The sequence below is a fragment of the Protopterus annectens genome, chromosome 14.part0, assembly GCF_019279795.1.
Source record: "Protopterus annectens isolate FY-2018-M chromosome 14.part0, PAN1.0, whole genome shotgun sequence".
In the NCBI taxonomy this organism is placed as follows: Eukaryota; Metazoa; Chordata; order Ceratodontiformes; family Protopteridae; genus Protopterus; species Protopterus annectens.
Genome location: NC_056748.1, coordinates 808,898,909 through 808,925,248, shown reverse-complemented (window position 1 = coordinate 808,925,248; position 26,340 = coordinate 808,898,909). Strand labels below are relative to the sequence as shown.

The window sequence follows — 26,340 nt, the reverse complement described above, 5'->3', positions numbered from 1 at the left end:
ATATATATATATATATAGATATATATAGATATATATGGGTTCATGTGAAAACGACATAAAAAGCGACATTCACTATATCGAAACGAAACCATCGACATTGCAAAACATCGACACTACATTTATACGTAAGTACAGCGCTAACATGGGTCCTGCAGGGGGGGGGAAGGAGTATGGGTACAGTGTCGTATCATATCCTTTACTTCCCCCCTGCAGGACCCATGTTAGCGCTGTACTTACGTATAAATGTAGTGTCGATGTTTTGCAATGTCGATGGTTTCGTTTCGATATAGTGAATGTCGTTCTTTTGCGTGTCGTCGTTTTCACATGAACCCATATATATATATATATATATAGATATATATATATATATATATATATATATATATATATATATATATATAGATATATATATATAGATATAAATAATATATATATATTATATATATATATATATATATATATATATATATATATACACACACACACAGCTACATCTACACACCTACACACACACACACACACACACACACACACACACACACACACACACACACACACACACACACACACACACACACACACACACACACACACACACACACACACACCTTTCTATACAAGAGAGAGAGACGCACATAAATATATATAAATCAATTTTTGTGTAGAAGGGCATCCTAAAGGGATTATTTTTACTTTATATTAAAATAAATCTAATGGCAAATTGTGTGAGGAACGGGGACTTATTTGCCAGAGAAAAAAAGCTTAAGTGCCTGCTACTGCACTTTTGCAGTCTCAAAGCTGCTTCGTCAAACGGTGGCAAGAAGTGCTAAAGACTCCCCAATCTGACTGCTGATTTCCCCTCTTCAGAGCTGGCCCATTTGCAGTCAGAGTGGCTCTGAAGGAGGATCTAGAGTTTTGGAAGCTGGAAAGTTGCTGTGTCATGGCAAGACACACCCCACAGCTACTGCAGCAATGGGAATGATGAACATGTTAAGTTTTCTCATACAAAGTTTCAGACTGAATACCTGCAATGCATTTTTTTTTCACATAACGTTACTACTATGTAAATTCTACCAGTACTGTGTTAAACTACTATAGCCATCAGCCCTTTTCTTCTGGTTTCCTGGCTATAAAAGCAACACAATGAATCTAGGATAAAAAATGAGTTAGGTTAGCCAAGTCATATAACCTGAAGGATACATACTCATATAGAAAGGTACTGCAGAGTAGTTGTGAGCCTCCCGATAAGCAATCAAATTAATCTCTTGTTGGCGCTGCTGAGCTTGTAGTCTGTGTTTTGCACGTCGATGATGACAAACACAACAGAAACTTAATATTATAATAACAGTCCAGACCAGCCAGAACCCTAAAATTAAAAGAAATGCATGTAAACAGAAAAAAATGACTTTAAAGCTTTTACAGTCAATAAATATGGACTAATTTCAAGGAAAAATGCTCTGTTTACAGTTAACTTCAAAATACTCCAAACAATTTATGTTCTCATTTGCGGATATATACAAGCAGTCCAGACTTAAAAAATAATTCTCATATTTAAACAGATCAGATTTTTTTTTAACTCTGTACTACCACTCTATTTCTTTTACAGTTGGCATCGATGCAAGGATTTCAACCTTGATCTAGATGTCAAAATGTGCATATGACTCACCTGCTCAATTTTAGCATGCAACATTTTGCTATACTCAAACATATGTACACCTTGACTCAAAAAAATTGAACAAAAAAGCAAGGACAAAGAAATAACTAAGAAAAGTGAACACACAACTTCTATAACTTATCTATGGAAGACTTCATGTCAGACTAAAATCAGATAAACAGAAAGGACAGCACAGATTTATTTGGTTTCAGAAGGTGTGATCTCATTCTGTATCATCTTCGGTCACTCTTCTACTGTGTGTGGTCATCCCAGCTCCATAATGTCGCTTGTTCACTAGGCAGCCCACTGGCATGCTAACACCCCCTGAACACTTACTTAATCCGTAAGACTGAGAGTCTGCTACATTTACCACATACTTAGTTTGATTCCAATTACATTATGATGGCTCATACCACCTGAATACAAATTTATGTTTAGAACCTGTCATTGTAATTCTCCTCTCTCCAGCTTGCCTGCACTATCTATTTCCCCTGAAACAACTGGCTCAATTTTACATTTTCACTTCTATTTTTTTTAAAGGTTACTAGTGTAAACCCTTTTTTTGTCAAATATGTTATTTTGAAATATCCCAAAAGGATCAATGATTTGGAAAGTGTCTGGCTAACCTAATGATTTTTCAATGAGTCATAACACCACCAATTTGCACTGATTCTCTAACAGAACCAAAACATGTATACACATGTTCCATATTTGCCTTTATCACAATAGTAAAGATCATCTTAAAAGGCGCAAAATGATCTTGAATGCATCTTTATGCACGTGAACACTTTTATACAAACAAAAGGCCGTTGCACATCCATTTATAAATGGACCATTTTTAAAAAGTGCATCCGAACATGGAAGATTAGATAGCCGTGTTTACGGCATTAATATTCATGGGAGGTCAGGAGGCACTTAATGCGCTCTTAGGTTCCAGCTCTAGTTATGTTGCATTAGCATAGGGTATGTAATTGATCATTAGTTAGACAATTATTTTAACAGTCTGGCAAAAAAAAAGTAGTAAAGACGCATGTGCACACTTCCCTGTGTGAAAATAAAGTGCATATTGCGCCTTTAAACATGCATCTGCCATAGTAACATCCCTTCCAACTTTACTGGAGTGTTAAAATCCTTCAGCAGAGATTTCCAAGCAATTTCTTTAAACTTTCTACACTTACTAGCATTAACACTACAACTGCATAAGTATTACCACCTTATAATTTTCTAAGTGCTCTTAAGAGCACTGCTTAGGAATGTGCAGCTGTAGCCATGGAAATATGCTCAGCTGAAATTTCTAATGGCAAATCTTAACTTGTTTTGGTGTCACTGGTGAATCTCTAACAAGGGGAATAAGGAAACAAACTGGGAATCTCCTTAACTGAAAAGATTACAACTATATGGTTATAACTGCCATCATAGAACTTTGTAGAATACTTGCAACTCTCTTTTAATCCACAATTTGGAGATGGATGGTAAGAGAGATAGATAAATGAAGATAAAAGTACAGTTTGGTACCTACCATAAATGTAGATGTTCGAGTGTATACCCTGCTGCAGTCGTCACACTTGGGTTATCCTGCCGTCAGGCGGTCCCGCAGTCGGCCAGAATTCCAAAGTCTTGGTCCGGCGTCGTTTGCTGTCGCTTCTTCCCTGACGTCAGTGCGCCAGGGGTATATCAAAGGCATCTGACGCCATTTTCTTCAGTTTTTCTTGCCCCAGATGTCAGGTGCCCCGAATAGGTAGGCAAAAATATGTGTACATATATATAGCTATCTTAAAAAAAGTAAAACAAAACCCTAAGGCTCAAGCAAATACTCCACAGAGGTTGTAAAAAATAGACATAAGTTCAGCTAGTTTTATAGGGGATGGAGGGAGGGCAACCTGGACTGCAGCAGGGTATACACTTGAACATCTATACATTTATGGTAGGTACAAAACTGTACTATGTTCATCGTGTTACCCTGCTGCAGTCATCACACTTGGGTAGAATCCCAAAGCTAAGGATGGGCGGAGGAGTCAAACAGGGTTAGAGGGGGCTAGAAGGCCCTGCAAAACTGCAGTGGTGAAGCCCACCCTGGTCTTAGAGTAAAGTGGTAAGTGATAATGTTTGGTGAAGGTGTGTACTGAACTCCAAGTTTCAGCTTCCAGAATATCCTTGGTTGGTACCCCCCTGAGGAAGGCTGTAGATGTAGCTGCTGCCCTGGTAGAGTGGGGCCTTATGGTAGCAGGAACTGGTTTTCCATGGTGGGTGTAGCAAAAACGTATGCAATGTCCTATCCATTTGGAAATTGTTTGTTTTGAGATAGCCTTTCCTTGTGATGCTGTAGCATAGGATACAAGAAGCTGGTCAGATTTTCTGAAAACCTTAGTTTTATCCAAGTAGTAACGTAGCTGTCTGTGAATGCCCAAGGAATGCAGGAGTCTTTCTCCTTTGTTCTGCGGATTTGGAAAGAAGGTGGGTAAATGGATGGTTTGATTTAGGGCCACACTGGATACCACCTTAGGCATAAAGGAGGGGTTAGTTCGTAGAGAAACCCTGTCTTGATGAAAAATGAGGAAAGGCTCTACTGCCATTAGTGCCTGAAGCTCTGAAACTCTTCTAGCTGAAGTGATTGCTAGCAGCATGGCAGTCTTCTATGATATAAACTTTAGGTCAGCTGAGAAAGCTGGTTCAAAAGGAGGTAGCGTGAGTTTTTCCAGAACAAAATTGATGTCCCAATTACGTGTTGGTGCTCTCCTGGGAGGCCTAATGTTCTTGGCCCCTCTGAGGAACTGCCTTAAAAGTGGATGTGAAAATAAGGGAGGATCCGTGTTGTAGTGAGCAGAAATAGCTGAGACGTGGATTTTAATAGATGAAAAAGAAAGCCCTTTGTGTAACATCTCAGTTAGATATTGCAGAATCTGAGGTATGTCCGGCTAAAGGGTATTTTGGCCTTTAGCTTGGTTCCAGGCGCAAAACCTTTTCCATTTGTCTGAGTAAGCTTTCCTGGTGCTGGGCCTTCTGGTCTCCAGAATAACCTCCATAACAGCTTGTGAGAGAGGAGCTGGCTGGTTGCCTAGGTGATTTGCCATGCAGCCAAGTTTAAGGTTTTGAGCTGGCTGTGTAGAATCTGATTGTCTTGCTGTGTGAGCAGGTGGGTAATTTGTGGTAGAATCCATGGTAGGCCATGGGCCATATTCCTTAATAGTGGGTACCAGTGCTGGCGTGGCCAGTCTGGAGCAATGAGTATCATTCGGGGTCTCTCCATCCTGACTTTCAGTAGCACCTTTGTGAGAAGGGGTAGTGGAGGAAAGACATATACTGTTAGCATTTTCCAACTGAATGAGAGTGCGTCCACTTTCCAAGCTTGTTGGTGAAAAGTCCTTGTGCAAAACTTTGTTAGCTGATAGACCTGTTTGCCAGCCCTCAAAACTATGTCTGGGAGCCCCCACTTTTGAGTTATCATTGCGAATACTTGTGGATCCAGTTTCCATTCGTGGGGATCCATGATGTTTCTGCTTAGGTCGTCTGCCAATATGTTCTTTTTTCCTGGCAGGAATTGAGCTTGTAATTGAACTTGGTAAGCCAGTGCTGTGTTCCACAAGGTCATTGCTTGCCTGTATAGAGGGTAGGAGTGTGTGCCCCCTTGTTTATTTATGTACCACGTTACTGTGGTGTTGTCTGTCCTTATGATAAGCTGTCCTGGATGCAAGAGGTCCTTGAAGGCTGTCCGAGCATTTTGTACAGCTAGCATTTCTTTTTGATTGATGTGCAGATTCCTTTGATCTGCTGTCCATAAGCCTTGAACGCACTGTCCTGCCAAGTGTGCCCCCCCCCCCCAGGCAAAGTCCGATGCATCTGTTGTCATAGTTTGCCTGGCTGGGGGTAGGGTGAAAGGCTGACCCTTGTTGAGGTGACAAGCCTGTGACCACCATAGAAACTCCTGTTGAAGGCAGTGAATGAGAGTTATCATTGTTTCCAAGCTGTGACTGTGTGGAGTCCATACGCTTTTTAGGTACCATTGTAATTTCCTCATATGCAGTTTTGCAAATGGTATTAGTAGTATGCAAGATGCCATGAAGCCCAAGACCTGCAGAATTTTTCTTCCAGGGATTTGGGTCTTTGTTGCCATTGTTCTGAAGTACTGAGTTAATTGTAGTTGTTTGTCTGACGTCAGATAAGCCATCTGGGCCATTGTATTCAAGCTGGCACCCAGGAATGTCATAGTTTGTGAGGGCACTAGTTTTGATTTCTGTTCGTTTACTGTGTACCCTAGGCAACTTAGAGGATGTCTTACAAAAGCCAGGTGTTGTAAAAGAATGTCCTTGCTTTCTGCTTGTATGAGACAGTCGTCCAGGTATGGGTATATTTGAATTCCCCTCTGTCTGCAGTACGCAATTACTGGTGCCAGGAATTTTGTAAAGACCCTGGGCGCAGTAGATGAGCCAAAGGACAGTGCAGAGAATTGGTAATGGGTTGAACCTGCAATGAAACGGAGGTATCTTCTACAATTTTGTCTGATAGGGACATGCAGGTATGCCTCCTTGAGGTCCAAGGTTACTAGCCAAGCTTTCTTGCCCAACATGGGAAGAAGCTGCTGTAGTGTTAGCATCTTGAATTTGGGTACTTGCAAGAAAGTGTTTAAAATTGAAAGGTCCAGAATGGGTCTCCAAGCATTGTCCTTTCTGGGGACTAGAAAGAGCCTTGAGTAAAAGCCTTGGCCTTGCTCCGGTGTAGGTACCAGTTAGATGGCTTTCATGTCCATGAGAGCTGTAATTTGTTTTTGTGCCTCTGCCCATTGATTTTGTGGCAGGTTTGGCATTCCTTTTATCCTTGGCAAGGTGTGGAAATGGAATCTGTATCCGTGTGAGATAATGTCTAGGACTCATTTGTCCTTTGTGACGATGCGCCAGTTGTCTGCAAAAAGTGTTAATTTTCCTCCCAAGGATGCTGCCAAGAGGGTTTTGCTTGGCAGTTTGATGTTTAAGTCATTGTGTTTACCTTCTAGTGGTTTGGGACGTGTCTTCTCCTCCCTTCTGTGTTGAAGCGCCCCATTGGCGAAGTTTGTAAGGGATTTGTGCTTGTCCTCTGCCCCTTGGGCGCCTGTATTTACCCCTCTGTGGCCTGTCAGAAGCTGGAAAGGACCAATTTTTTGTTGCCCAATTTCTGCTGAAGCATGGGGGCTGTACCTGTAAGAAATCTTTGACCGTCTGCATAGATTTTGCCTTATCCTCCATTTTCTTTAAAACCTCCTCTGCTTTAACCCCAAATAAAACATCCTGCTGTAGGGGCGCTTCCAGTAACTTTGCTTTAACATGATCAGGCAGAGAATGTTCCTTTAACCAAGCATGCCTACGTATAACAGAACCAGTAACAGCTGCTCTGGAGGAAGCTTCCAAGGCATCAAAACCACATTGTAAAGTATGTTGCCCACCTGTTCAGCTGCATGCAACAGATCTTGCATTTCTTTGAGTTCAGACTGTTGAGGGAGCTTGCCCATCTTTTGTTTTATTTGAGACGCAAGGAATTGCTGGTACTTAAGCATGTGAAATTGACAATTTAGTGCTCTCATAGCTAGAGTAGTAGAGGTGTAAACCTTCTTCCCCCACCGGTCTAGTGCTCTGGAGTCCATTTCTGAAGGTACAGGATTTTTAGCCATAGAAGCCTTAGCCCCTCTGGGACCCTGGGAGACTGTCTCTGGATCAGCAGCAGGGCTTTTGTAAAGGAATTTTTGAGAGTCAGGCACTCTATAGTATCTATCTGGTTTAGCTGGAGCAGGAGGCAGAGAATCTGGATTTAAACTACATTCTAAGAAAACATCATCTACTATGTCCAAAATAGGGGGGATAGCAAGCGGTCTGTGCTGGGGAAGTAAAAGAAACTCCCGGAGCCTTTTCTTTGAGTCAGAGTAGTCCTGACCTGCCCAGTGGAAATGTTCCCTCATGGTGTGTAAGGTTTCCCCAAAGGAGTAGTCTTCAGGGGGAGAAGCTGAGAGAATTGAGTTTTCAGCATCAGAATCTTCTTAAGGGGGAAAGGAGTAATCCTGTTCCTCAGTGGAGCCTGAGGAAACAGACACCTGATCAGAGGAGACATAATCCTCCTCTTGTCTAGGCCTTTTGTCGGGGGTGGGGGGGGGGTGGGAACTCCTGATCAAAGATATCAAATCTTCAGCCATTTTAAGCATCTGTTTCTTAGGCATAGGGCCTTGACCTGGAGACTGAAGTGTAGGCTTTTTTGGTTTTACAGGAGTCTTAAGCTTAGCATAAGATTTAATGGTGAGGGTAGTCAGTCTGAAGACACCTTCAGAAACCGAAGATGTTTCTGTAGCACCGGCTTCCCCTACTGCGATGTCGTCGGTTGGGCCTAAGGAAAAAGGCTGGGTCGGCCTAGAAATCTCTGCTGGAGGATCCGATGCAGCCTGGAGATCCAATTCCGCGGTAGCCAGGGGCTGCGTAGGTGCCTCACTGAAAACCGGAGAACCGGCGACCAGGCCAGCCGAGGCCTCGGAGTCCGGCTTGGATCTAGGCTGCCTGTCCCTATCCTTACGTTTTTTATGCACGCCGGTAGTTGGTTGCTCCGGGTTTAGTGTTTAAATTTTAAATGTAATTAAATTTTCTACCGTAGTGTCGTGCGAAATCAAAGAGACGCTTTATAGTTCGCTTATTGAACCTAGCACAAAACCGACAACCAGTGACCTCGTGGTCTGGGCCTAGGCAAGGTATACAAAAAGAATGAAAGTCCTTATGAGGTATTTGCTTCCCACAAGAAATGCAATTGTTAACTTTTTCTGACATCGGACTGAGGCAAGAAAAGGTTCCCCAACGGGGTACTTAGCTTTGAAGACTTCAGACTGAAACTCGATTCGAAAATCTCAGGTGTCGGCCGACCGGCACTTGCGAACTGCTTCTGCTTCGGGCACTGCGCGGCAAGAAAGACTGAAGAAAATGGCGTTGGATGCCTCTGACATACCCCTGGCACTCTGACGTCAGGGAAGAAGTGACAGCAGCCAACGCCGGACCAAGACTTTGGAATTCTGGCCAACTGCGGGACAGCCTGACGGCAGGATAACCCAAGTGTGATGACTGCAGCAGGGTAACACGATGAACATCAGAATACTAATAAAACTTTCCAAAGTCTATGTGGTAGAACAAAGGTAATACAGATTGTGCCCCTTGGCAGCTATGATATTAACATGCTAGCGGTGTGCTCACACACATACTTGCACCTTCACAGGTACTGGCATACAAGATTAATCATGAAGTTTTCACAAAACCCAAGGACAATGTGTCACATCAAGCATAAATACAGCAGATTTGTCAGTTTCAAGACAGATAAGGGAAGTGCAAGACATGATTAAAAACAAAAGAACAGAACCATCAGACTGAAACTTAGAATCAAAAATCGGGTTGTTAGAACAGTAATCCAGTCAGATGAAAGAGCAGTGACTCATCTGACCAAGCAATGAAGCATTAACTGAGGTTGTGGTGACCACAGTACTGAACTATATCACCCTTCACTTAGGTTCATTGGTTCATACATAAATACCAGGCTAGCAGTCTGCTGACTACTACAAGTTTAGCCAATAATTAAGTCAGAATCAAACCCTACACCTTTGTATGTGTAAGGTAAAGACCTTACACATTATGCCCATCCTGCAAACTACCACTTGATAGCCTGGTCTATCAAACTGTAGTGCATAAAATATAAACAAATCTGTATAACAAAGTTCAAAAGCTCTCCCCCTAAACAACAAGGATATGAACACAACAACTTTTCAGAAGACAAATTTGGAAATGTATTCCATTCAGGACAGGCAGGATGGTACAAGTTCTTGGATACAATGGGATAAATACCCGGAAACTCTTTTAACATTATGCATGAAGTTGTAGAGTACAATAAGGTACAAAATAGAAAAGTTTGACTACCAATAACCTGTATTAACACAAACAGTGCAGAATGCAATCTTGAGCAGAGACCACCAATTAGGCATCGTTTACTTGAGGGTACAGCACAAAATGTGAACATAACTATGCACACTTCATAGACACCTCCTCTGAACACTGGAAGTGAGGTATAGATGTAAATAACTTTAGCCACCATCCAGGGCAGGGTTGATGGTGAAATCTCCTTTATAGACTAGGTAAATACACAGATTCCAGGAATTACACTTTAGCTGATCATTTATATGGCCTACTTGCAGTCAAAACTAGAGGGGGGAGGACAAGCAGTCTAATACAACTGATGCAATATAATGGTGTTAAGTGCAAACATTACAATAAAGTCACATCTTCAGTTCAAACAGGGAATGAGGAGGAAAAAGCTACATAACAGCACACTGTATATCTAGCTAAAGCTGCATAATCTTATGCGTGCCTCAGTTCCATATACAGATGAGCCCCAAATATAAGTGGAAATGCTTACTACCTTAATACCATATTAAAACTTAGTAATGTCAGAAAAAGAACTTTGTAAGGGAGCCCAATGCTACAAATGCCTATTCCACCCTAACAGGCAGGGGACTGAAGAAGTGCTGTAAAAAGTCTGAACAATATATCATAAAAAACTGACACCATCTGATTCTCCTTTATATCCTAATTAAAAAAGGAAGTTGGGTGGAATGCAAACTGATGCAAATAGAAGCGCTCTCAATAGGTCAAGTCCAGGGATCATAAAGAAACAGCCTACATTGAGATTATTGCCAGTGAACTCCAGAACTGAGGTTGGTAGACAAAGATGAAAAAGGTCAGCAATGAGAAGTGAGCTTGACTCCATGAAAGCCCATATCAGTGTGTTAAATCAAGGTCAGTGCTAAGGGACAAGAAAATGGGAGGCAAGAGGAACAGTTGACTGACAAGTACATGTTAGCAATGTAAATCAACACTGTACACCTCAGCATTGATGTCAATGTTGATGGACACAAGGATGATACCAACAGTTACTACTGGGGAAAACCTTGTCAGTGCCACAATTATCTATATTGCAAGAAGTTTGAGGCCAAGAAAGGATCATCTTAGACTTCACTTCAAGCTGGAAACGAGCTTTGTAGAATGACAATGATCAACCCAGAAATAAGATCAATGCCAAGATGGAGACATAAGCCATCACTGACATGACAAATACAGCCAAAACTTGGACCCAAAGATGAAACAGGGCTATATACAAAAAAAAAAAAAAAAAAAAAAAAAAAAAAAAGAAGTTATGTACTCACCATAACGTTCCATGTGAGTTGTTCATCTCGCCTTCATTCTTACAGATGGGTTCGGAGCTGATCCTCGGCTCCAAGTCAGCCTACTACAAAGCTCGAGGTCTTCAGACAGCTTGAGGCCAAGTCCATATCCCATGATGCACCTGGAGTTATCTCAGATCTTGTTTGCTGCGTATAATAATTACATGGGTCATTCCATCACTCTTTAGGAGAAAGCCATAGAAGGATTGAGCAACCAGGAAGAATCTAGTACCTCGGTCCTCGAAAAACCCTGGAAGGTGTAGGATGGTGGGAAGTAAGAATGAAGGCGAGATGAAACTCCGGTTGTCGGCTGTTCCGACGGCATTATATAATTAAATCTTCGGCCAAAGTAATGAAATGCAAAATCGAACCGACGCTTAATAGTGCCGTTGGTTAAATCTAGCACAAAACCGACAGCTAGCAATGTTGTGATCAGGGTCTAGGCAAGGAATACAGTAAGAGTGAAAATCCTTATGAGGTATTTGCTTCCCACAAGAAATACAACTGTTAACTTTTTCTGACATCGGTCTGGAGCAAGAAAAAAGTTTCTAACGGGTACTTAGCTTTAATGAAGACTTCGGTTCTGAAATTCAGATTTGAAAATCTCAGGAGTCTGCCGACCGGCACTTGCGAACTGCTTTTGCTTCGGGCACCACGTGGCAAGAAAGGCTGAAGAAAATAGCGTCGGCTGCATCGTTTATACCCCTGGCGCACTGATCAGGGAAGAGGTGACAGCAACCGACGCCGGACCTAGACTTTGGAATTCTGGCCAACTGAGGGTAGCCTGCCAGCAGGATAACCCAAGAGTAATGACCGCAACAGTGAAACACGATGAACATCTTCTTTATGTGAAGCTGTTATATCTCGCCATTCATTGTTACAGATGGGTAGCGTCTCAAGCACCATCTTACTCGGGTGGTTCACGGGAGGATATTTTCAGGACAGTAGAGCCAAAGGAGGCCCTGTCAACTTTGTAATGAGTGATAAAGGTATGAGGTCTCGACAAAATGGCTGCTGCACAAATGTTGTCTATAGGAAGTCTAGCAGAAAAAGCAGAAGATGTGGACACTGCTCTGGTAGAATGAGCCTTAATTTTGTGTTGTAAGGGCCTATTAGCAGCTAAATAGACAAATGTGATACAATCAGATAACCATTTAGACAGGGTTGTTTTTGCCACTGGTATACCTTTTCTGGAATCTGAAAAGGAAACAAAACGCTGTTCTGATTTTCTGAACTCCCTTGTTCTATCCAAGTAAAATCTGAGCGTGGTCTATGAACATCAAGCTTGTGCAGCATATTCTGTAAGTTGTTGGTGCGTTTGGGAAAGAACATTGGCAAATCTATAATCTGGGTTAAGGTTAGTTTCAGTACAAACTTTGGGCAAGAATGAAGAATTTGTTCACAGGGAGACTCTGTCAGCATGGAAAATCAAATAAGGAGGCTTTATGGACAAGGTCTGAAGCTCTGACACTCTACAGGCAGAAGTGATGGCTACTAAAAAGATAGTCTTCCATGACAAATATTTCAAATCGCATGAGGAAGCTGGTTCGAAAGGTGGGAGAAAAATGCGTGAAAACATAACATTTAGATTCCATGGGGTATAAGGGGATTTCACAGGTGGTCTGAGACGAAAAGTCCCTTTGAGAAAGGCTTTGGATAGTCTGTGTGACATTATGTTCAATCCTTCAAAGCCAAGGTGAAAATCAGAGATAGCAGCAAGTTGAACCCGAACTGTTGCTGCTGCAGCTCCTTTATTGAAAAGCATAGTCAAAAACTCTAATATGGAGGCAATAGGGACTTGGTAGGGATCAATGTTATTTTGAGAGGCCCATACAGAAAATCTTTTCCATTTGCGAAGATATAGCTTTCTAGTAGAGGACTTATGAGATGATATCAGAATCTGCTGCGTTTCATTTAAGAGGTTATGGAACCTGGCTATGTTGGGAACTGGAGCAGCCAAGCTGTCAATTTCAGGGACTGAAGAGAGGGATGAAGATCCCCTGACGAATGTGTCAGAAGATCTGGAACTGGGTCCAGAATCCAAGGGTCTTCCAATTGATGAAGTCGAAGGAAGGGGAAGCAAATCTGACAAGGCCAATGAGAGGCTATTAGAATGATGGTCCTTCCCAGGGCTTTTTCTTTCTGTAATACTTTGGGTATCAAGGGAATTGGTGGGAATGCATAGAGGAGATCCGAAGGCCAATCATGTATGACTGCGTCCCTTGGGGCTTCGCCCAGAGGGGGAATCAGGGCAAAGTAGCTTATGCATTTCATGTTCATGTGGTTGGCAAAAAGGTCGCAGCATGGCTGGCCCCACCTGCGGAAAACTCTCTCCGTTACTTCTTTCTTAAGGGACCACTCATGAGGCAACAAAATTGTTCTGCTCAGTTTGTCTGCTATCCTGTTGGATTTCCCCGGGATGTGCGTTGCTAACAGAAAGCGCTCGGTGGATGTACCCCACTGCCATACTGTTAGAGCCTCGTGACAAAGAGGGTAGGACCTGGTTCCCCCTTGTTTGTTCAAATACCAGTCCACTGACATGTTGTCTGTCTGAATCGCAATTGTTCCCAGAGGAAGAGAATCCTGGAAGTACTGCAACAATAAAAGTAATGCTCTCATCTCCAGGACATTGATATGTAGATGTTTCTCCTGTTCAGTCCATGTGCCTTGGGCTGTTCTTCTCTGAAAATGCACCCCCCATCCTATCAGGGAAGCGTTCCTGGTCACTGTGGCCACTGGTGGGGGTAGAACAAAAGGACGACCTATCGTTACATGAAAAGAGGTCAACCACCACTGAAGATACTTTTTGCATGAGTTTGTGATTATTATGAGATGAGACACTGGGAGCTCTTGGTAAGAACACTGAGTGAATAACAGCCATTGCAGAATCCGCATGTGCATGCGACCCACCGGTATCGCTAATATTGCAGCTGCCATCATGCCTTACAATTTTAGCACTTCTGATGCTGGAGCCTTGTCTTTGGATATGATATTGTAAACCTGCTGACGGAGTAGTAAGACTCTTTCTGCTGGAAGTCTCAAAGTGGTAAGACTCTTTCTGCTGGAAGTCTCAAAGTGGTGCTGGTGGTGTCCAATTCTGCTTCAATATAAACGATGTGTTGCAATGGCGACAAGGCAGATTTTTCTGAATTTATTGTAATACCCAGATGACTGCAGAAAGAAAGAGTGGTGTCCCTGGCTTGTATAAGCTGATGCCTGGTGGTGGTGGTGAGGAAACAATCATCTAGGTACGGAAACACCTGGAATCCTAAACGTCTCAGGTGAGTGTGACCACTGCCATACATTTGGTGAACACTCTGGGGGCTGTAGTGAGACCAAGGGGCAGGGTTCGAAACTGGTAATGATTCGCTCCCAGCCGGAAGTGCAGATGATCCCTGGTCATTTTTATATGGTAGCACGCCTCCTGGAGATCTATTGAGCACATCCAATTGTCTTTCCCTAAGAAGAGAAGTATGGACTGAAGCGTGACCATCCGGAACTTCTCTTTCTTGACAGATCTGTTTTGCCTGCTAAGGTCCAAAACAGGTCTCCAGTCCCTGTTTTTTTTGGAACTAAAAAGAATCATGAGTAAGTTCCGGATCCTATATGGACTGCTGGGACTGGTTGGATGACTCTTTCTTAGCAATGTTTGTACCTCTACTGTTGCCTGTTCTTTGTAACTGGGTGGAACGTCTGGGATTTTTGTCAATGGAGGGGGTGTGGCAAAAGGAATGAAATATCCCCTGGAAACTATACTTTGTACCCAGATGTCATTTATTTTGAGCCAGGCATCTTGGATACAAAGATAAGTGACCCCCGACTGCCTCCAGAGTAGGACAGTCGGGCCTCCTTTCAGGAGCGCTGGTAGGGCTTCCCAAAGAACTGTTCTCTGTTGCGCTGGTTTTGCAGACCTGACTCTGCCGCGATCTTCAATTATTGCCCCCTCCTCTGCCCATGAAGGGGGATTCACCACGTATGTCCAGAAAGGCTTTTTGGAACCACATCTTTCCTCCCTTTTGACCTTGGGGTAGGGTCTGGTAGGGGTGGAAAAATGAACTCCGATGGCAGACAGAGTCTTTCCTTCCTGTTCATACCTGGTCAAAGTTTCCTTAACTTTGGGCCCGAAAAGCGAAGAGCCATCAAAAGGGGTGTTGACAAAGGATGACTTAAAGGGCGGCTCCGCGAAGTAACACAAGCGCATCCAGGAGTGTCTCCTAAGAGCAATTCCTGTACCCGCTGCCCTACTCATTCCATCAGCTGCATATGAAATGAGGCACATGGATGAATTCACTATGGAATTGAGAGTAGCAAGCTGGGAGGCGACTTTGTCTGAAGCTCCTGCAGCTACTGTACCCTGAAGAGCATCTCCAAGCTCTTTTAGGAGATCTTTTTGCAGTTTCGTAAAATGAGTGAGATAGTTCAGTGAACTCAGGGCAGAAGTCGCTGAACTGTACGTGCGCTTCCTGTATCTAGCCATGATCCCAGAATCTCTATTAGGAGGATGGATAGAGGAAGAAGTTTCCGACATCTCCTTTTTGGTGGCTGCCACCACCACCATGGCATCAACTGACACTCTCTTGGTAAGAAAAGACTTTTCCTGGGGGGGCAGAAATAAATTTATTAGGCCTCCTGGGGACAGGCTCCATGGTATCCGGAGACACCCACGCCCTTCGTGAGACCAGCTCCATGAGCTCATCAAAGGGCAGAGACACCCAAGAGGTGGAGGGTTGAGACCCGAAAACCTTCAGGAGAACTGACTCGTCTTCAGTAGGGTTGGTGGACTGCCAGTCACCCCTCTGCCTAAGGATTTCTAATATCTCAGCAAATGAGATATCCTCAGAGGGGGACCCTTCTGATTCATTCAAGTATCGGATGTGAGAGACTCCTGCGGGGAGTCGAAGTGCTTCCTCTTACAGATTTTCTTCCTGGGAACCTCGTCAGTGGGAACTTTTGTTGAGGTCTTGGAAGAGCAGCGGCCACCTAAAGGGGCTTCCTGATGCTATGAGTCTCTACACTTAGAAAGGATCTGTGAAGCAGAATCGGACATAGGCGCTTTTGGGGAGAAGATAGCTGGACCTGAAGTCATAGATGTCTTAGGAGACATAACTCTCCTTATGGCTTCGAAGGCACCTCTGCTGCGAAGAGAAGGGACCAATGGATCCGAGGAAACCATTGATCCCCCCGGCACCGGGACAGTAGGCTCCGAACCAGAGGTAGGAGCCAAGCTCATCCGAGCTGAGGCTCAGAAAGGCAAAGTCGGAACTGACAATTCAGTCTGATTATCCTCCCCGAACCCCACCAGAGAGTGCCAGCTCCTAGACTCCTCGCTTGGCACCGAGGACGTCCGAGTAAATGGGACCAATGACACTGGAATAGACGTCGGCTCCGAAGACTCAACGATCATCAAGATCGATGGCTCCGAAGGACCAGTATGGCTCAGAGGAGGAAAAGAAGGAGATGGCAATACAGTCTTCGGTTCCAAAACCACTTGGGTCGGAGCTGATAAAAATGTTGCAAACGCCGGTGCCTGTAACAACTTCTGCACCACACATTCCACATCCAAATCAGAAAGGCTTATTGAAGACCAACATGAATGGATGGATAGAGGCACTGATTGCAGGATTGGCGATTTAGGTACCTCAGATACCAGTTCCAGGACTGGGGACCGACTCCGAAAAGACAAGACACTCAGCTCCAAGGGCTGTGGAGCTGACATCGATGTTTTTTTGGATTGTTTTACTTCCAAAGAAGAAGAAGCCTTGGAAGACTTTGAAGATTTACTAGACCTGTCCTGGTCACTCAAAGCTTCCTGAAATGATGGTTTGACTAGTCCTCTATCAATTAACTTTCTCTTTCTCTCCTGAAGAACCCTGGAAGAGAAGGAATGACAAATGGAGAAGCTTTCCTGAAGGTGCAAGGCTCCCAAACAATATACAGAGTTGACATGGCTATCTGTAACGGACATTTTCTGTCCACATTTTAGACATTCTTTGAAACCTGGTCAGCCATAATGAACAACACAGTATCAAGAGAAAAAAAAAACTACTGTAATATAATAAAGACATACCCAAAAACTATTTAAATAGGCCCTGACAAAAAAAAAAGAAGTTATGTACTCACCATAATGTTCCATGTTAGTAGTCCATCTCACCCTTCATTTTTACATATGGATTCCAAGCCGATCCTCGGCTCTGACTCAGCCGATTTACAAGCACAAAGACTTCTGGTTGGCTCGTAGCTAAGCAGGTATCCCATAGTGCACCAGTACAAACCCCAGATCTTGTTTGCTCCTCACTAGAAGAAAAAACCCATAACAGACAAACCAATACTAAAGGGTTTCCAACCAAAGATAACCAAATTATTATTATTATTATTATCTCCAGATCTTCCAAGATGGGGGCAGGAGGGCGGGTTGGTAAAAATGAAGGGTGAGATGGACTACCCAACATGGAACGTTATGCTGAGTACATAACTTCTTTATGTTGTGTAGTCCAATCTCACCTTCATTTTTACATATGGGACAGCGTCCCCAGCACCTTATTCTTGGGTGGCGAACTGGAAAATACTCCTAAGCACCATGGAGCCAAAGGATGCTTTACCCCTGGAAGCCAAATCTAATTTGTGATGTGTAATAAAAGTGTGAGGGATAGCCCACGTAGCTGCTGCACAAATATCAAGTGGGACCCTGGCTTGAAAGGCTGCAGAGGTAGACAGCAACCTGGTAAAATGAGCCTTGATCCTGCAGGGTAAACGCCTGCCCTCCGAACTGTAGATAAAGGCTATGCAACTGGAAACCCAGTTAGATAGTGTCACTTTAGAACCTGGTAAGCCCAATCTGGAGTCAGAAAAGGAAATGAATAGTTGATCTGATTTCCTAAATTCCTTGGTCCGCTGTAAATAAAAACGTAGTTGTCTATGAACGTCCAGCTGATGAAAACGATATTCAGCTGCATTACAGTGATTAGGGAAGAAAACTGGGTGTTCTATGGATTGATTTAAGGTAGCAGGGGAACAAACTTTGGGGACAAAGGAGGGATTAGTACGCAGTGACACCCTGTCCTTGTGAAAGATCAAATAAGGTGGCTTAACAGACAAGGCTTGTAGCTCCAATACCTGTCTAGCTGATGTAATAGCTACCAAAAACAAAGTCTTCCAAGACAAAAATTCCAATGAAGATAAATGTGACGGTTCAAACGGGGGAGAAGTCAGTTTGGAAAGCACAAAATTTAAATCCCAAGAAGCCATAGGTTCTTGCAGTGGTGGTCTCAAAAGAGTGATTCCTTTCAGAAAGGTCTTGCATAGTTTATGAGACATTAAATTGTCTGGAAACCCTAAGTGAAAATAAGAAAACGCCACCAACTGGACTGTGATAGTGGCGGTGGCAGCTCCTTGTTGAAAAAGCTCAGAGAGAAATTCCAAAATCATAGGGATAGAAGCAGTGTAGGGATCTACATTTATTTTCTGTGCCCAAATAGAAAATCTTTTCCATTTACTGCCCTACAGCCTCCTTGTTGAAGGCTTATGGTTGACATAAGAATATGTGATATTGAGGATGATGATGCATCATGAAGCCTGACTAGGGATGGAACTGAAGCAGCCACGCTGTCAACCTGAGGGTGTGGATTAAGGGACACAGCGAACCTGACCATGTGAGTCAACAGATCTGGAGCTAGGTCCAGGATCCAAGGGTCGTCCAGGAGAAGAGGCTCGAGAAAAGGGAACCAGACCAGACAAGGCCAGTAAGGCTTTCCGAATCACTTTGGAAATGAGAGGAAATGGAGGAAAAGCATACAGAAGTCCCATGGGCCAATCGCCAGAGCGTCTCTGGGTGTCTCCCCCGGAGGGGGAATGAGGGGAAAACTAGCTGCTGCATTTGGTACTGACTGGGCTGGCAAAGAGGTCGCAGCAAGGCTGCCCCCATTTGTGGAAAATCTGTTCCGCTGTTTCAGAGACCACTCGTGAGGCAGTAGGATTGCCCGGCTGAGCTTATCGGCTATCACGTTGGTCATCCCTGGAATGTGCGTTGCAGCCAGAAAGTGCTGGGAAAAAATCGTCCATTCCCAAACTCGCACGGCCTCTCGACAGAGTGGGTAAGATCTAGTACTGCCATGTTGGTTGATATACCAAACTACCGACATGCTATCTGACTGTATCGCAACAGTCCTGAGAGGAAGAAGGTCTTGAAGTGCTTGCAAAGCCAGCAGCACCGCCCTCATCTCCACTACATTGATATACAGGTGAGTCTCGTGTTCTTGCCATGTGTCTTGGACAGTCCTGCTGAGATAATGATGACACCCCCCCCCAGATCTGGGAGGCATCCATTTTCACAGTGTCAACTGGTTGGGCAGGAACAAAGGGAGCGCCCGTGATCAACTGGTTGGGAGCGATTCCATCAGTAGGATAGGATGATTCAGCGGGAGATATTGGAAAGACCATTGGGAAGACAGAAGCCACTGGAGAATTCTCATGTGCAACCTGGCTAATGGTACTAATAGAATGGTGGAAACCATAGGCATGAGGAGCCGAAGAACCCACTTCGCTTTGACTTTCCGCAACAGAAGACTACGTTGAATTTGAAAGATTACGTTTTGTGCCCTGTTGGCGGGGAGGCGAACTGTCATGTTTACTGTGTCTACCTCTGCGCCTATAAAAATCACAGATTGAGAGGGCAATAAAGCAGATTTTTCCCAATTTATGGAGATCCCTAACTGAGCACAAAGTTGAATAGTGGTGCCTCTGTTTTGGAGGAATAGATGCCTGGTGGGGGTGGTCAGGAGCCAGTCGTCCAAATACAAAAACACCTGGAATCCTTGACGTCTCAGGTGAGCTGTCACTACTGCCATGCATTTGGTGAACACCCTGGGGGCTGTGGTGAGACCAAAGGACATAGCATGAAACTGATAATGACTGGCTCCCAGCCAGAAGCATAGATGGCTCCTGGATGCCTTGTCCATTTTTATATGGTAGTAGACATCTTGGAGATCTAGACAGCACATCCAACAGTCTTTCCCTAACAACAGGAGTATCGATTGCAGAGTTACCATCCGAAACTTGTCCTTCTTCACAGATTCGTAACCTGCTGAGGTCCAATATTGGCCTCCAATCTCCGGTTTGTTTTGGTACTAAAAAGAACCTGGAGTAAGTTCCGGATCCTATCTGGTATGCTGGGATGGACTGAATGACTCTTATCAAAAGCAACTTGTTAATCTCCACAGTTGCCTGATCCCTGTGATTGGGTGGTACATCTGGGATCTTCTTGGGAACAAAGGGTGGAAGGGAAAGGGGTATGATATAGCCTCTGGTAACAACTCTTTGTACCCACTTGTCTTGAGTGATATTTAGCCAGGCTTCTGGATACAAAGAAATGCGACCCGCGACCAGCCCCAGAGAAATGCAGTCGAGCCTCACATCAGGATCGGGCGACGTCTCCCATTTCCTCCTCTTCCTCTGCCTCTGAAGGAGGATTCACCCTGCATGTCCGGAAAGGTCCTCTGGTACTTTTTGAACCACATTTTACCACCTGTTTGACCTCTGGGGTATGGTCGAGAGGGAAAAGTAAAACGTACTCCCATAGCAGAAAGCGTCTTTCCTTCTTGCTCACACCGAGTGAGCCTGTCCTTCTCCTTGGAACCAAACAATGAGAAACCATCAAATGGGGCGTTGGTGAAAGTAGACGAATGGCTCCGCAAAATTACACAAGCGCATCCAGGAGTGACCCCTCACGGCAACTCCTGAACCCGCTGCTCTACTCGCTCCATCAGCTGCATAGGAGAAAAGCCGCATGGAGGAGTTAACTATAGAATTTAAGGTGGACAACTGAGCAGAGATCTTGTCAGGGACTCCCTCAGTACATGCACCTTGTATGGAATCTCCTAACTCCTTGAGGAGATCCCTCTGTAATCTTGTGAAGTGAGTTAGTTCAATGATCAAAGGGTAAATGCCGCTGAACTAAAGATACGTTTCCCAAATCTGTCCATCTGTCAAGAATCCTTATTTGGTGGATGAACAGAGGAAAAAGTCTCAGCCAACTCCTTCTTTGTTGCCGCCACCACCACCATGGCATCTACGGGAACGCCCTTAGACAAAAACTCTTTACCAGGAGGGGCAGACAGAAACTTATTGGGTCTCCCGGGGACTGGCTCCATGGCATCAGGAGTTTCCCACACCTTTCGACTAACTAGATCCATTAGTTCGTCAAAAGGTAGAGACACCCAAAAGGCAGAAGGTTGAGACCCGAAAGCCTTCAGATACACCGACTCCTCATCAGAAGGGTTGACAGTGGGCCAGTCGCAACTCTGCTTAAGAATCTCCAAGATGTCCATGAAGGAGACATCATCAGAGGATGACTTGGGGGACCCTTCCAACTCCTCAAGATCAGTGTCCGATGTCAAGGACTCATCCTGGCAGTTAACATGCTTCCTCTTAAATAGCCTCTTCTGGGGAGACTCCTCAAAAGGGCATTCCGGGGAGGCCTTGGAAGAGTGGGTGCCACCAGCCGATAGCTCCTGAGGCTGAGGGTCTCTGCTGTCTCTGGAGACAGCAGAGGCCGAGACCAAAGTGGGTGCGCTCGGGGAAAGAGAGCTGGTACCACTGGTAGGGGCTGGAGAATGAGACAGCACACTCATCACCATCTCAAATGTTGACCTTTACTGCTCCGAAGATCTCCCCCACTCCAAAGAGACAAAGGTTCACGTCGGAGCCAGAGCCATCGGCTCCAGAATAGATGCAGGGTCTGAGCTCACCCTGGCCAATGCACCAAGAGGAAGGCTCGGAACTGAAGAAGATCGATTCCAACCCTCCCTGTCGGCACCGACAGGAGAGATTTGGACCCTGGACATGACGGACGGCACCAAACATGTCAGAGCCGAACCCGGCTCCAAAGCAGCGACAAAAGGAGCTGGAACCGATAGTACCTCCGGTGGCACCATGCACTCCGGCTCCAAAGGGCCAACATGGCTCGGAGGAGGAATAGCTGACAAGGGCAAAGCTGGATCGAGTGGCTCCGGAGCCGACTGGGTCAGAGCCAACAATAATTTTGGTAAGGCAAACAATTTCATGAGTCTCAACACTACCCTCTCCACATCTTCTTCCAAAAGGCTCCTGTAAGATCTGGAAGACATTGTAGGGGATCTTGATCTAGGGGGTAATGGAGACTTTAGTAACATGGGAACTGGTAGGGAATCCACAGACCGGCTCCGAGAAGCAGATTCAATTGCTGATTCAAACACAGTTCCGAGATCGCTTCGAAACACTTGGAACCGACTCTGACACCACAACAGTGTTCTCCTTCGGCTCCAAAGGCAGTGTAGTCGAGGAGGCAGATTTTGACTGTTTAGAAGGCGGCTCTGAGACACCAGCCGGTGCCAGAGACAGCCTTTTTGAAGACTTAGATTTGCCAGACTTGGAGGAAGCCGAAGAACTGGATAGAACTTCCTCAAAAGATGGTTTTAACAGACCCTTGAATATAAGCTTGTTCTTTCTCTCCTGTAACACCCTAGGAGAGAAAGCATGGCAGAAAGAAGAAAAATGACAGAAGGGGACTAGGTCCTCTAACTAAAACTGGCCTAGCCCTACAGAAGAAAGTACCACAAGGACTAGGTCCTCTAACTTAAACATGACGTCATGGAAGAAGGGACAGCAACCGACGCAGGACCCAAGACTTTGTTAATCAGGCTGACTGAAGGCAACCTGCCAGCAGATTACCCAAATGTAATGACTGCAACAGTGAAACATGGTAAACATCTCCATCATCTCCAACCCTTAGCAAATAACCAGCGGATCCCCGCCAAAAATACAATCTCAGATTAAGGAAACTAAGCTGCCAATAACGGTCTAGAAAGACAACAGAACAACAGGAGCCCCTGTTAACTGTCAGCGGAAAACTGCCACAAACTACCTGATAAGGGGAAAAAAAGTACAACGGCACCTACAAGAACTCTAAACTGGCACACAGGATACCAACTAACAACAAGTTTAAGCTAAGAATGCACCAAAAAGGGCAAACAACACTACTGCCTAAGATAATATCACCTTACAACACCGTAAGTAATACAAAATTTAAATAGAAGAATTTTGACACTTAGCCAGAGCCAAGAGAAGCACAACCGAACTCGTCGACGAGGCAAATGAGATCTGGGGTTTGTACTGGTGCACTATGGGATACCTGCTTAGCCAAGAGCCAACCAGAAATCTTTGAGCTTGTAAATCGGCCGAGTCGGAGCAGAGGATCGGCTCCGAACCTACATGTAAAAATGAAGGTAAGATTGGACTACACAACATCTACAGGCTAAATATGCTGTGACAAAATGTCACTCAAACACACACACACACTAACTAGTTATCTAAGCACTTTAAATAGCTAAATATATCAAAAAACTATGACAAATAGGTCACTAATCAAAAGCACACAAAGTACTACTTAAACTACACTACATATAAAGGCCCAGAAAAAACAAAGGCCAAAGAGCTATATCTAAATATGAAAAGGCACACCAAAGGGTAAGGAATACACACTATAAAGATTTAAAGGCTACAGAAGCTAAAAGCTAAATCTAAGTAGAGAAATAAAGTTATTTAGAAAAAAAATTTTGATGATAAATTTGTACTAGCTCAAGCTATGCTGAGGAACCTCCGATCTACTGCAGCGGCAAACTAGATCTGGGGTAACTCCAGGTGCATCATGGGATAGGGACTTGCCTCGAGCTGTCTCAAGATCTCGAGCTTTGTAGGATCGGCTTCAAACCCATCTGTAAGAATGTTATCTACTTACCATAAACTTGGCATCTGTGCTGTCCATTTTCATTCTTCCTTACTAATGGGTTTTGGATATGATATTGGATCCAATTCTGTTGCACTTCCACGACTTATGGATCAGAGTCTTGAGCCCTCTTCCCATAATGCAACATGACTTCCCTAACTCCTTAGATAGAGTCTGCAGCCCTACTGCCCAAGAATTATAGAAACAAAACATGCAAGAATTTTGGGCCCAAACCGACAACCTATGGGTTCCAAATTACTCCAGGTAACTTCTCAAAGAAACAAGGCCAGGGGGATGGTTGGGAGGGAAAGTGAGAAAGAATGAAAATGGAGAACACAGATGACAAGTTATGTTAAGTACTCATAAATCTGATGTCCTGTTCTTCTGTACTGATGGGTCAGAGTCCCCAGCTATGTAACTCCTGCACGGCCCTCAAGGAAGGATATGCCGGAGCACTGTCGAGCCAAAAGATGCCCTGCTTCTGGAGACAATGCCCAATTTGTAGTGTGAGACAAAGGTACGAGTCTTTGATCAAGTGGCTGCAGCACAGATTTTGTCAACTGAGGCTCTAGAAGAAAAAGCAAATGAAGTAGCCATAGATCTGGTAGAGTGGGCTTTTGGAGGTAGAGGCAATTCAATACCTTTTTGCAAGTAAATAAGAGAAATACAATCTGTAATCCATTTAGCCAAGGTAATTTTGAAAACTGCTCGACCTAAACGATTTGGTGAGAAGGAAATGAACAACTGGTCAGATTTTCTGTGCTTCTTTGTTCTGTGAAGGTAGAATGTAGTTGTATATGAACATCAAGGAAGTGCAACATATATCCCCCTTCATTATAAAAATTGGGAAAGAAGACTTGGCAATTAAATGAACTGATTAATGCTCGACTCTGTGGCTACCTTAGGCATAAAGGAAGGGTTGGTTCATAGGGATACCCTGTTTTTGTGGAAAATGATGCAAGGTGGTTTGGCTGATACAGCCTGAAGTTCAGCACTCTCGTAGCCAAAGTAATGGCTACCACAAAGATTGTTTTCTAAGAAAGATAATTCATGTCACAATTGTCAGCTGGTTCAAAGGTTTTTTGAGTAATGTCCAGAAGAACAATAGTAAGATCCTAAGGGGGTGAGTGATCTTTTATGCATGGGGGGGGGGGGTTCTAAGAAGCAAGATCCCAAGGGGGTGAGTGATCTTTTATGGGGGGGGGGGGACCTAAGAAGAAAGATCCCTCTCAAACGCTTTACATAACCTAGAAGTTGAAAGGGAGGAAGAACCCCTTCCAGTATGAAAATTAAATATGGTGGCCAGTTGAAGTTTTTTAGTAGAAAAACTAGCTCCTGCTTTACACAGAGTACTAAGAATAAAAAGAACAGCTGAGGGTGGAGCTAAAAAAGGGTCAGTGTTTTCCTTTGACACCCATATGGAAAACTTGCTTTTGTAGACCTTTTGGTGGAGGCCTTTTAGGAGGTCAAAATTAATTCACGGACTGGAGAGACATGCCTGGACCTTTTTACTATCACTGGAAGTGGAGAAACCATGTGGTCAATTTGAGGGTGTGGAGACTGGAGTCCTGGTGTTCTGATGGATGAGATAGGAAGTCCTGATTAGGTTCCAGTATCCATGGAGAATATTTGAGATGAGACCACAGAAAGGAGAACCATACTTAACAAGGCCAGAAGGGGGCAATGAGGATTACTGAGCTCTTTAACCTGCTGGCTTTCCGTAGGAACTTCAGGATCAATGGGAGGAGGAGGATAAGCATAAAGCAGACCCGGGGGGGGGGGGGTCAATCATGAGCCAAAACTTCCCTCGGGGGGGGGGGGGGTGAGATCAGAGCCAAGAACTGGCTGCACTTGTTGTTGAGGGAAGAGGCAAATAGGTTGCAACAAAGCGAGCCCCAACAACTGAAAATCTTGTTCGCTGCTGACTGAGGGACCTCTCGTGAGAAGTCGGAATGGACCTGCCGAGTCTGTCTGCCAGCGTGTTGGTTTCCTCTGGAATGTGCATTGCAATTAAAAAGCAGCTTGAAGAGATTGCTCATTCCCAGACTCTTATGGCCTTTCTGCATAACAGATAAGATCCTGTTCCTCCTTGTTTGTTGATGTACCATACTACTGACATGTTGTCAGTGTATACAGCAATAGTCCCCAGAGGAAGAAAGTCCTGAAAGGTTTGCAGCAATAGGAGGACTCCTCCCATCTCGAGGGCTGATATGCAGTTGGTCTCTGAGGGGGACCACGTGCCTTAGACCATCTTTCCCTTGTAATGCCCCACCCCACCCAGGAAGCATCCGTGGTCACTGTGGCTACTGGGCGGGGGGGGGGGGTGGCCTGCCCAGAGACAGGTTGTTTAATTGCATCTACCATTGGAGATGACATCTGCAAACTGAAGTCAGCTTGATGGGAATAGATAGAGGTTGGTAAAGAATGGACCACTGAACTACCAGGGTCCAATGCAAAACTTGCATGAAAAATCTTGCTAAGGTAACTTGAATGATATCAGCTGACATAGAACCGAGCACTAAACTTGCTGGGGGAGCAGGGAGACCCAGTAAATCCTGAGCTTACTGTCTCAGAGATATTATGCAATGTAGCGGCAGTGAAGCTAATTGAGTTGTAGTGTTTAGTTGCGCTCCTATAAATTCTAGATCCTTTACAGTACTCAGGTTTGATTTTGCAAGATGAACGTTATTTCAAGGAATATGAAGATCCAAACTAAGTAATCCC

At 44.3% G+C, this 26,340-nt stretch overlaps 1 protein-coding gene across 2 annotated transcripts in view; it reads right to left on the bottom strand.

The window, feature by feature from the left end:
* WBP1L (WW domain binding protein 1 like) overlaps positions 1–26,340 on the bottom strand; it is an 872,089-nt gene that overhangs the window by 173,101 nt on the left and 672,648 nt on the right. For both annotated transcript variants that reach the window (XM_044056551.1, XM_044056552.1), the window contains one exon: positions 1,205–1,366. In XM_044056551.1, coding sequence (XP_043912486.1) covers positions 1,205–1,366 — 162 coding nt within the window. The remainder of the gene's footprint in view (positions 1–1,204; positions 1,367–26,340) is intronic.